Source organism: Caretta caretta, chromosome 5, assembly GCF_965140235.1.
Source record: "Caretta caretta isolate rCarCar2 chromosome 5, rCarCar1.hap1, whole genome shotgun sequence".
Taxonomy (NCBI): domain Eukaryota; kingdom Metazoa; phylum Chordata; order Testudines; family Cheloniidae; genus Caretta; species Caretta caretta.
In genome coordinates this window covers 110,259,844-110,272,479 of record NC_134210.1, presented here as the reverse complement: position 1 = coordinate 110,272,479, position 12,636 = coordinate 110,259,844, and the positions used below count along the sequence as shown (strand labels likewise).

Genomic DNA, 12,636 nt, shown 5'->3' with positions numbered 1-12,636 from the left:
TAAGAGATTTGTAATTTTGATGCAAATTGTTTGGCAAAGGCCCAGTATTCGAAAATTATGTTTCAATGTTATCAATTATTTTTGCTGTGTGATTTGTCTTCAATACACGGGACAAGTTATTTTGAAAAAATAAATGGGTTGCCTTTGCCTTTTGTTGTGCCAAGAGATTGGTTCTTAGGAGGTGAAAAAGTTCTTGTGTATCACTTTTAAAAGACTAGAAAGTTGAGTTGTCAGAAATTGCTTCACATGAGCCTCTTATTTATAAGATTAGTGAAAAATTTTAGGAATTAGATGTAATATAGAATTTCTTTTATCCAAAGAAAAATGCAAATATCAAGGGATAGGTATGTGAAGGGCCAGATTCTCAGCCAGTGTAAATCATCATAGTGCCTGAGATGTGTGGGGACACTTTGGTGTGAAAGTTCAGGACTTTGTTCATTGTAAAGTAGGTGTTACTTTTTGGTTACCTGTCCATGGCTCATGATTCCTTTGTTCAGTTTTCTGTCACAGTTTGAAATCCATAATAAAGACATTTATGATAATGAAAAAAGAGAAGGAAATGAATTTTCTTTCTATGCAGCTAGTGGTCCACTGGTGGTGTTGAAGCACAAGGTTGAATTGTTTGATTTTTTCTCCTGTAAGAAGTTTTGCTAATCAGTGCATTGTGTGTGTGTGTCTTGGTACAGCCCCTCTGATGCTGGGAAGTTGTTTATGGTGGACAGCATCCCCAAACTAGTCAAGGATCTTTCTGCTCCAGCACTGAGATCATTCACTCAGGTTTGTTACTAAGTGATACCATACTCAAACCATACCTTGTTTAAGAACTGGCTCAGTGGTGCTGTCATTTTCCTCAAGTCACTTCCTTTCAGGTTGTCATGAGGCTTAGAAGTGGAAACCAACCCTAGCCAGTGCTATCACTATCTCAGTTTAACAAACTCAAAATTCAGCGAACTCAATTCATATTTTTAAAGAAGTGTCCACCATGATTGAACTCCTCGCATAAGTAGACATAGCTTCTATTGAGACCAAAAGAAGTTGCACTTGCTTGTGTTAGGGCTGAATTTGTCTCCAAGTATTTGACCTGAACTGGACATAATGTCAGGGTAAGAGATGGGCTCAAACTGGACATGGTTTGGGTTTTGTAAAACCTCATTAGTTTGATTTCTTATAGCCTCTAAGATTCTTTCACATTGGCTGAACTCCTTTGGAGTAGTTCTGTGCATCCACATTTTTGTTTTAATTTTAAATAATTTAATAGAATCATAGGACTGGAAGGGACCTCGAGAGGTCATCTAGTCCAGTCCCCTGCACTCATGGCAGGACTAAGTATTATCTAGACCAGTGGTTCTCAAAGCCGGTCCACCACTTGTTCAGGGAAAGCCCCTGATGGACTGGACCGGTTTGTTTACCTGCCGCGTCCGTAGGTTTGGCCCATCGCGGCTCCCACTGGCTGCGGTTCGCCGCTCCAGGCCAATGAGGGCTGCGAGAAGGGTGGCCTGCGAGAAGGGTGGCCAGCACATCCCTTGGCCCGCGCCGCTTCGCGCAGCCCCCGTTGGCCTGCAGCAGTGAACCGCGGCCAGTGGGAGCCGCGATCTGCTGAACCTGTGGACGCGGCAGGTAAACAAACCGGTCCAGCCCGCCAGGGGCTTTCCCTGAACAAGCGGTGGACCAGCTTTGAGAACCACTGATCTAGACCATCCCTGAGAGGTGTTTGTCTAACCTCCTCTTAAAAATCTCCAATGAAGGAGATTCCACAACACCCCTAGGCAATTTATTCCAGTTCTTAACCACCCTGACAGTTAGGAAGTTTTTCCTAATGTCCAACCTAAACCGCCCTTGCTGCAATTTAAGCCCATGGCTTCTTGTCCCATCCTTAGTGGTTAGAACATTTTTCTCCCTTTTCCTTGTAACAACCTTTTATGTACTTGAAAACTGTTATGTCCCCCCTCAGTCTTCTCTTTTCTAGACTAAAAAAACCCCCAATTTTTTAAATCTTCCCTCATAGGTCATGTTTTCTAGACCTTTAATCATTTTTGTTGCTCTTCTGGTGAACAAATTGGAGAAAGTCCAATCTTTCTTGAAATGTGGTGCTCAGAACTGGACACAATACTCCAACTGAGGCCTAATCAGCGCGGAGTGGAGAGGAAGAATGATGTCTCGTGTTTTGCTTACAACACTCCTGCTCATACATCCCAGAATGATGTTTGCTTTTTTTGCAACAGCATTACACGGTTGACTCATATTTAGCTTGTCATCCACTATGACCCCCAGATCCCTCTCTGCAGTACTCCTTCCAAGGCAGTCATTTCCAATTTTGTATGCGTGCAACTGATTGTTCCTTCCTAAGTGGAGTACTTTGCATTTGTCCTTATTGAATTTCATCCTATTTACTTCAGACCATTTCTCCAGTTTGTCTCGATCATTTTGAATTATAATCCTATCCTCCAAAGCACTTGCAACCCCTCCCAGTTTGGTATCGTCCACAATTGCTATTTTTTATTATGTTGTAGTTCAATAAATCCCATTCCTACTAACATTTGTAAACAGTCTGGCCATTACAATTTACTGTATGGTTAATGCTGCAAAGCAGTTTTCCTTATAGCCTTCTAATTGGAGTCCTGAACCTGCAAGCACTCAGTCAGGTGCATAAGATCAGCTTCTGGATGGGAGACTTTGCTGATAGTTTTAGTCTACTTTAGTCTGTCTTGTGATTTGGGTAAACAAAGGATGTGCAATTAGTAAATATTGCAAATGACAAATTCAGAGATCTCTGAAATTCAGAGATTTACAGATACTGTAGTGAATGTAGTATTAAAAGCTACGCTTTGATGACTGTGATTATTTAAAAGTCATTGTATAAAAAGGGTTCTGGGGATGGCATACCTCAGCCAGGCTTAGTTCCCCATCTTCTGTTTCCAGTTGTAAATTGCACCTCCACAAATCTGGGTCTTTGCATCTCTATCTAGCTAATTTCTAGTTAGAGGTGCAGATACTCAGATTTGTGCCAATAGTTGAAATGTGGGTGAAAAGATTCAGAAGGGAATTTTGTGGGTACAGATCATACCCAAAGGAACAGTCATCCTTCTGAAAATGTCCTTGAAGGTTTTAAATGACAGTTTCCCTTTTTTTCCCCCTCACTTTTTGCAGCATGCTGTGAACTACATGAAAGTTGCCTATATGCCCCCTATCCAGGACATTGGGCCTGAGCCTCAGCATGTCCAGTTTATTTTTTCAATCAGCAATCAGCATGGAGGCACTTTGTTTGGGATCTGCTTTAATATTACAGTTCTTCCAGTGGACAATCAAGCTCCAGAGGTACATCTGTGGGTGGGAAGTGTGTGGGAGGGAGGGAGGAAGTGAATCTCTGAATATTAATATGGTTTTACTAGACAGATAGAATACTGCTGTAACAATCCATCTGTTACTGATTGGTGCCTGGGGGCAATATTTGCTCTATGTGTTGTGGTAAGTTCCTTACGTCCTCCCAGCATACGACAGACGAGTTATGCCTTTGGTGTTTTGATATTTATTGTGTTGCATCTTTTAATTCCAAAAGCTCTTTCTAGTTCAAATTTAAAGGTGCAGAGGGAAATGGTAATTCATCTCTTCCCCTCTGTTCAGGTATTTACAAATAACTTGAAAGTGGAAGAAGGGGGACTATGCACCATTACAGAGAGCCATATTCTGTTGTCAGATGTGGACACAAAACAGGAGACCCTCCACATCTACCTTCAGAGGCAGCCGCTGCATGGAATGGTAGAACTGGATGGATTTCCCATGACCGACGGTGACAGGTTCACCTGCCAGGACCTGCATATGTTAAAAGTCAGGTGAGAAAAGGGTCCTGCTTTTAGTTTTGCATGGCTTTTAGTTTCATTGCTATTAGTTCTCATATCAAACTGGTGTTAAATTACAGAAAACACAGAGGCCAAGAGCCTCAGCTTGTGTGAGCTGGCAAAGTCTGACCCCAATGGAGCTCAACAAATGTACACCAGCTGAGACTCTGGCCTACAATGCTCTCTGCAGATTCTTACGTTTGCATTAAAAATAATATTATATCGTCACCACATGGTGAATGAACTGCCACATCTGAGCAGGCCGTAAAACTGAGTCAGGAAACCATATTGTACTGGGGTGAGCAGTTGGGTAGTATTGTCAGCCCCAGTGTAGAGGGGGCCAAGCAAGGCCCTAAAGACCATATAAACCCACAACAAGGGACATAAGTAGTACATAGGCCTCTCTGCACTGGGGTGAATTTTCCATTTTGGGGATACTCTTCCATTTTCCTGCAATGCTTGCTGTTCTTCTTGATGCAGAGACACGTTGTCCATGTGAAATTAGTGCAGAACTTACTTCCCACAGGTATCAGCATGATGGCTCTGAGACTCTGCAGGATGACATCCTCTTTGCAGCCACAGATGGCATTAATTCTTTAGAGTTTGTCCTACGGGTCAAGGTCAGTGTGTTGCTCCCTGTTTGTACTCATGAAGGCATTCATCCACATAGAAAATGATAAAGTATCAGTTTGGAAAGCCTTCAGAGCTCCTCAGAAATTGGAAGGAGTTAGGCTAGATGGGCTTTTTGCTGTTCGCTTTGGAGCTTATGTGACAGTATTGGTTAGAGAGAAAATTTGGCAGGTATAAGTTATGAGACATCTGCACCTGCTCCTGCTTAGCCACTACTGTCAGGAATGACATACTGTCAGAATTAAACATGGAGTGTGTGTCAGATCAGTGAAAGAGAGAGTTTTCTTTCTGAAGATATAAATTCCACACTTAGAGGGACACAGCAAATATCCTTTATTTAAAAACAAACTTTTTAAAAAACAAACTTAACTTCCATATCTGTGTTCCTAATAACTCCACAGAATGCTTGGCTTGGCTTGCAAAAGCTGTAAGGATGTGTTTAAACCAATATATTTTCATTGGAATTAAAGAAAAATAACAATCTTTTGACCATTAGGTTTTGTACATGTTTGTTTCTACAAAACCTAAGTTTGAGGCTGGACTTGATCTGACAGTGTCCCTCTAAGAACTTTGTACTTTGTATTTGTAAAGATAAAGGATGTATCATCATGCAGCATCCTCCAGAGCACCCCACTCATGGCCAGAGATGGCTCTGGAGTGCCTTACTTCAGTTTCCCCTTTCCTGGGGCTTCTTTAAAAATCTCCACACAGGCTTTTTTGTTCAGTAATGCCCTTTCTACCAGGGTCCAATTTATTGGCATAAGACATAATTCCAAAATTCTGTCCTGGGGCTTCTTAACTACCCAGAGTTTGCTCTCTGGAGCTCTTCCCAGCTTGGCCAGGCCGTTCTCAGCCCTACGTGGCTGGATACTTTTCCTACTTCCATACAATCTGCTGTCCCTGGCCTTCAGCCTGCTCACTCAAGCTCTTCTGCAGTCTTTACCACAGCTTCTTCTGAACATGCCCCCTCTGTGAGCAGCTTCCCGCTGCTTTTATAGGGGAATCACCTGATCTGTGCTCAGGTGTGCCATCTAAGTAACAGGGTTGGCCCCAAGCCTCTAGCCCTTAAAGGGGCAAGGCACCCTGTTACAGGACAAAAATATGCAGAAGTGCCTGTATTTAGGTGCTAGTTAATATTAAAGCACAGTTGCTAGAGAGGAACTAGAATCAGTCCCAGTAATTCCCTAAAGCCAGAGTTGCCAAACATTTTCATAGGGGGAGCCACTTGTTAGTGGGGGAGGGGCACCTGTTAGTAGAGAGATCATCTAGTAAACCCTCACCGCTCCAAATCATGCTCCAGTTTGTGATCACACAATGTCCCACTAGCACAGGGAATCGCACATGTGAGATTTTTCAGTGTTGCAGTCCCAAGTGCTCAAAAATCATGAGTCAGGTCCCCGGGAATCATGAGAATGGCTTTAAAATTATGACATTTTTAAAAAATACATATGGGTCTCTTTTTATTTACTGTCAGTATATTGAACCTTGAAGTCACACTCAGGGCATATTTTCAAGCTTTTCTTTACAACCATAAGGGTTAGAAACTCACTTTTTTCATGAAAGCTAACATGTGATCACATGACTCCGGGAGATGGGACTTTAAGAAAACATCCAATATTGTGAGATGAGAATCATGAGAATTGGAAACACTGACTTGTCCATGTGTCTGTGCATGAAGAATTGCCCCATGTAGATGTTGTCTCCCCTTCCATACATACACACACACCCATGTGCATGCACAATTCCTCTGGCTGGACCTGAATCAAGGCAACTGCACTAAGTGATCATTTCAACAATCCTAACTGGTTCTGCAGACTCCATAATTAAATTTCGCGCTGATGATAATACTTCTGTATTGCATTTCATCAGAGAACCACAAAGCACTTTCCATTAATTTAATACCACACAATATCCCTTTGAGGTAGATAACTACTATACCCCAATTTTATGGGTGGGGAAACTGATGCACAGAGAAGTGAAGTGGCTTGCCCAGTGTCATGCAGCGGGTTGGTAGCCCAGCCGACAGTGTCCCGATTGTCAGTATCTTGCTAACCGTTAGACCATAGTAGGTGTAGTTTGGATTTGTTTTCTTTTTTTCCCTCTTTCTTTTTGTTTAATCCATTAAAGAACATCATCTGAGCTTCATATTGTTTTTGTTATACAACTTGAAGGCTTATAAAATCCCAGAATGTTAGTTGGAAAAGGCATAATTTTCCTGCCCCTATGGTAAACTCCCAACTACTATAAAGTTGAAAAGCCAAATTCACGACTGGTATACACTGATGCTTCTCCACTGAAATCAATGGAGTTGCACTGGCTTAGACAAGTAGTGACCTTGGCCCAAAATTCCAGGCCTATACTCCTTGATTTCCACCCCTGCCACAGGTTAGCAGGATACGTCTTGTATGTCCAGAGGTCCCTATCTGTGCCTATCAAAGATGCATTTCGGCATGCATTAGTTTTCTGCTGGGTTATGAATGGCACTGCTGCTTCAGATAAAAATTAATTCATGGGGCTGACTGAAGCCTGTTGTGTTTACTTAGTCCTTACTCAGGCAAAACTCCCATTGACTTCAGTCAGACTATTGTGACTTCATTGTAAACTCCTCTTAAATGAGGGACCCAGGATTTAATCCCATTATAAAATAAGAATTGGCTGTCACTAATTTAAAATACAATGCTTGACAGTGCAGACAGCCTGAGCTAACACTGGTTCCTTTAATTTTCTCTGCCTTTTCATTTATTTATTTATTTAGCCTTCCAGTATTTCCCATCTGCATATGTCCTTTTTTTTAGTAGATGCATGTAATTCATTCCATTTTTTTGGCTTATTTTCTATATCTGCAAGTCTAATCATTCACTTTGGTTGAGCATGCCCCATGTTTCCTTCCAGGGAACTGTGCTTTCAAGGACACGTGACGTGTACTTTACGTGAAACTGTGTGTGTGTTTTTCTGTTTAGGTGCTCCCTGTAAATGATGAGCCACCTATCATGAAAGATGGCCTCATTCCCCTAATACAATGTCCAGAGGGTGAGGAAGTGGTCATCACCTCAGAGTACATTTGTGCCACTGATGCAGACAGTGATGACATGAGACTGACTTTTATGCTGGCTCGACAGCCCCACTATGGGGTTGTGAGGAAAGCTGGTGTCGTTGTGGATCTCTTCTCCCAAGCCGACGTTGTCTCTGGAGTAGTGACCTACAAACATACTAGTAAGTGAGACTAGAAGAGCATTAGATTGGAGGTGCAGGCAGATAGCTGTGGGATCTTATATAAATCCAGATAACTCGGGCAGCTCATCACTAGGAGAGGCTGAAAGCCTGCATCTACACTGCTGTACATAAATAACCACATGCAAACACAGCCGTGAAACATAGTTGTGGCCCAAATGTGTTGTGTAAAACTTTCTAATGGCCTATTTGGATGGGAAAAGACCTCCTAGCCAGTTTGTAAAGTCATGGTTCTAATCCTTCTATCTGTAAATACATTTAACTATGCTTGATACCTAGACTAAAATATGGTTCCTGAACATGGTAAAAAAAAAAAGTCTTAACTTTTTTTTGCAACTGTGAACATGTTACACGTTTGTGTTTGGATAAATTAGATTATTTTTATACTCCAGAGAGGGATATAGAGATTCCACAGAACAACACCAATGATTTGGGGGAGTCCCCAACAGACACACCTGTTCTGAAGAGTTTACAATCCTTTTGCACTAGAAAGTAAATTATTTTGTGGTTTGACAGAAAACCATAGTTTTAGCAAGGGGTTCTTTTTGTTTTGTTTTTAAAATTAAAGAAACTTTTCTGGAAACTTCATAGTTGGTTTGGATTCATTTGATTACATTTTGTGCTCCAGGCATTTACATGTCAAAAGAGCACTGGTGATTGCACATGCAAATCAAGGCCAGTTACCGCTCCCTGAAAGTTTGGCCATTAGAATATTCTTCAAGGGTTTTCCCTGGATAATAAGTGTTTTCCTTCTACAAATGTGTGAACACTATTGTTCCAACTCTTGTTTCAGAATCTCCAGTTCTGCATGTGCTTAGCTCATAATTTTGTGCTAGAATTGAGAATAGGCTTGCCCTCTTCATCATGATTTCTATCTGTTGTTAAAGGAGAAGCTGTAATTTGAGCATGGAGGGAAGCAGTTGAATATGACAGGTTTCAGAATAGCAGCCGTGTTAGTCTGTATTCGCAAAAAGAAAAGGAGTACTTTTCTTTTTTCAGTTGAATATGATCACTCTTAATATACTTATTTGTAACATCATAGAGGAATTAAATGACTCTACACCCTGAGAGGTTATTTGGGCAAAACTGAGGTTACTTTGGAGGTGGCATGATAGCATTTATTATTATAGGATTTAGTTGTCCATTTAGCAGTAAACCACCATGTTTGGCAGTGTCTATTTTTTGGGGCCATGTAGCACATATGGATCTGAATATTTCTAAGTCCATAAAAATATCCTGGCATGATGTTGTTGTATCTTCTTCATACGTCCTTCTGTCGATTCTGTCCAGGACCTGGATGCATTTCCATCCTCCATAGGAAGATCGTCAGTGTTTTAGGAATTATGGGCCTGTTCTCCATTGATACACAGGGGATTTGTGACAAGTAACTCCCTTCCTTGACAAAGTGGGTTTTGAGCATTAATCGGTCATGTACGAAATAGACTCCTGGAGGCAAAAGATACAAAGTAGATTATTTATAGTAAATAGCATTGATTAAGATACCATTTATTCATGTTGTTCTTTCAGCAGAGAAGGGCTGTATATAGATTCTGGTTCTATCTCTGAAAAAAATAGAACCAAGCAGTTTCAGCTCTTTCATTTGAATTTTGTTGTTTTTTTAGCGTGTTTTGTCTCACAATTTACCCTGAGACTATTGTGGACTGTCCATAATTGATACAAGTCACTGCTTCATTGAGTTTTGGTTTCTTGTTGTAGAATATCATCTGTAGCATGTTTTTCCAGGTGGGGAGATTGGCCTGACTCCTTGCTTTGACAGCCTAACTTTGGTTATCTCTGATGGTGAAGCTGGCGTGGATGTGAATGACTGCTGTTATGATGGACTTCTTCCTCCTCCAGTACCACTTCATGATTCCTTTCCAGTATATGACCTTAACATCAGTGTATTTCCAGTGGACAACCAGCCACCATCCATTACAATTGGTGAAAAGCTTCCTCTTTATTTCTAGTTATTATCTTATATCCTGAATATGCTGGTGTTGGCTAGAGGCTAGATTCTCAATATTTTCTAGCACCAAAAACTGACCAGACAGGAAGATAAACATGCAAAACTTTTAGATCATATCGACCAGTTTTTCACACAGGCAGCCTTCTTTCCTGCAGGCACAGTTTGTACCTAGAATTCAATTTCAAGTGCAAATCTGAGTAACTGCCCCAGCTGTTTGACTCAGTGTGCAGATCAGATAGCTAGAGATTCAAGTACTCAGATCTGCCCCCACTTTTTATTCTTGCAAGTGCCTGCAGAAAATTTGGCTGAACCTCAGCCCTTTGAAAATTTACTCCATATACTTCTGTGTAATAAATAGATAGAATAATAGAAATGGTCCTGAACCAAAAACCCAGATGCAAACAGCTCTGAACTTCACAAGAATTCAGAACTGAACTTGGATCCAGATTAAATAACTATCAGGGTTACACAAAACAAAAATATAGCCATAAATATCTCTCTACTTTATCCTACTACTTCTTAGCATGCACTTTACAAACTGGCCTTTTCCAAATTTAATCTGTCAACAGATTCCATTGACTTTGGGTTTTGGATCAAGATCATAGTGCCTGTCATAAAAATACACTTTGTATGGACTTATCTTTTCAGTTATAATGTTATTTTATAATGCCATTTACTGCAGGCATTGTGTATATGTTCTGTATTGCAAAAGAACATTTAAACATATGTATGGGTAGCTTTGTAATTTGCAGCCTATCACCCAAGCAATGTTCTGGAAATGAAGTATTGTCCCAGCAGGGAGATTAAACACTGATGCATGAAAAATTGTTCATTATTTGCAATTCGTAACAGCTCTCAGGCAATTAATGCTCTGACAAACAGAGGTAACAACTAATCTTGAGCAGCACATAAACCATACTTAATGGCTTGTCAGTAAAATTGTTTTGTGATTTCCTCCCCCCACCTGCTTATGTGGTGAGAAAGTGGAGTTGATACCATGATTAGAAAACATTTGTACCAGCCTGTTTGTAGTACAGTTTCCCATCAGCTATTGTGCCAATTTCTTTAGTAAAATATCCCAGTAAGTTGAATTAAATAATGCTCATCATCATATCATTTCTGTCTAGGTGCCATGTTTGTTGTGGATGAGGGTTTCTCAGCTGTCATTACCACTAACAATTTGTTTGCTACTGACCCCGACACCGCAGCAGATGACTTAGAGTTTGTTTTGGTTTCTCCTCCCCAGTTTGGTTACATTGAAAATATACTACCTTCCCCTGGGTTTGAGAAGAGCAACATTGGTATAAGTATAGGTATGTGTAGACACAATGGCAAGAACACCAATACTGTGCATGTTACATACATGGCTAATGGACTGCCAGGCAGTAGGCTGATGTGTAGTCACGGCAGGTGCATGCTTTAATTTAGTCTTTATTGGGAAGGCAGGTGTACTGAGGCTGTGTGGGAGGGATTCAAAGAGAGAATGTAACCCAGTGAACATGAAGAATTGGCACTCAGATAAATTAAGCATATTTAAGATTTATACATTTGAGCTGCAGTCTGTGTTAGAAATGATAATATATTAACCTATTTTCTCTACACTTCCACTTCACATTTCTTCTGTACTCCCTCCTTCCACATACACACTTCTGTTTTTCATTAGTAAAGTACTATTGGCAAAAAATCAATGCATCAAGATAGGCTCTAAGCCTACGTTTTCAAAATGACTAGTGATTTTGGTTGCCTCGATTGTTTGGGTTTTTTGGGTGTCCATCTTCAGACACTTTAAAGGAGCCTAATTTTTAGTGCACGAGTGTGGTGCGCTTTCTGAAAGTCAGGGCTCTTACTGGTGTTTCAGGTTGGCCACCCCCAAATCACTAGTCACTAGGATCTAAGTGACTGAATGGCACAAGTCCCAGTGACTTCCAGTGGCTTTTGTGCTCCCCAGTCATTTAGGCACTTCTGAAAATTCCACCCAAAGTCCCTATTTAGGCAAACCTTTCCCTATCTACCTGCATTTACTTATTGAGGGCTAGATTGTGCAAACCACACATCTTCCATAGTGAGAGGTGGTGTAGAGCTGCAGCATCCCAGAAGGAGTACCATGTGAGGCATTTGGTCTCAGGAAGATAGAGTGCTTCCTGGAGCTCCCCGATGTATGGGAGGGTGGCGGAGGTGAAGCATGTGCCCCGCTACATCCTTTCACAGGATACAATATTCTCCCCCCATGGGTGTGTCTCCACAGCCCGCAACAGCAAATCTCCCAGTTTGGGTCAACCGACTTGAGCTAATGCAGCTCATGCTAGTGCTCTAAAATAGCTGCCTAGACAGTGTGTTGAAGTTGCAGCTTGGTTGCTGAAGCCTATGGAGGGGGGTGGGCTTCAGAGCCCAACCTCCAGTCCAAGCCACAACTTCAAAGCGTTGTCTAGGTCAGTGGTTCTCAACCAGGGGTATGGGTACCTGTGGGGGTACACACAGGTCTTCCAGAGGGTACATCAAGTCTTCAAGATGTTTGCCTAGTTTTACAACAGGCTACATAAAAAGCACTAGTGCAGTTATTACAAACTAAAATTTCATACAGACAATGATTTGTTTAAACTGCTCTATATACTAAACACTAAAATGTAAGTACAATATTTATATTCTAATTGATTTATAATATGGTAAAAATGAGAAAGTAAGCAATTTTTCAGTAATAGTGTGCGGTGACACTTGTATTTTTATGTCTGATTTTGTAAGCAAGTAATTTTCAAGTGAGGTGAAACTTGGGGGTAAGTACGCAAGGCAATCAGACTCCTGAAAGGGGTACAGTAGTCTGGAAAGGTTGAGAGCCACTGCTCTACACTGCTAGAGTGAGCACCACTAGCCAAAGTCTGTCGACCCAAGCTGGGAGGCTCACTTTCATGGGCTATGTAGAAATACCTTGTGTGGCTAGCTAGCAGAGCTGGCTTGTGACTGGCAGGAATGTAGCCA

At 41.2% G+C, this 12,636-nt stretch overlaps 1 protein-coding gene across 9 annotated transcripts in view; it reads left to right on the top strand.

Annotated features, from left to right (window-relative positions):
- Positions 1-12,636, top strand: part of FREM1 (FRAS1 related extracellular matrix 1) — a 107,492-nt gene that overhangs the window by 40,106 nt on the left and 54,750 nt on the right. For 7 of the 9 annotated variants that reach the window (XR_012668625.1, XM_048850809.2, XM_075128791.1 and 4 more), the window contains exons 12-18: positions 687-777; positions 3,148-3,315; positions 3,622-3,830; positions 4,363-4,456; positions 7,427-7,679; positions 9,441-9,638; positions 10,791-10,976. Coding sequence is in view for 7 of the 9 variants with exons in the window: in XM_048850809.2 (XP_048706766.1) it covers positions 687-777; positions 3,148-3,315; positions 3,622-3,830; positions 4,363-4,456; positions 7,427-7,679; positions 9,441-9,638; positions 10,791-10,976 (1,199 nt within the window). In the remaining 2 variants the exon portion in view is untranslated. Of the gene's footprint in view, positions 1-686; positions 778-3,147; positions 3,316-3,621; positions 3,831-4,362; positions 4,457-7,426; positions 7,680-9,440; positions 9,639-10,790; positions 10,977-12,636 lie in introns of those variants that run through there. The other 2 variants (XR_007356775.2, XM_075128793.1) reach the window with 2 other exon arrangements.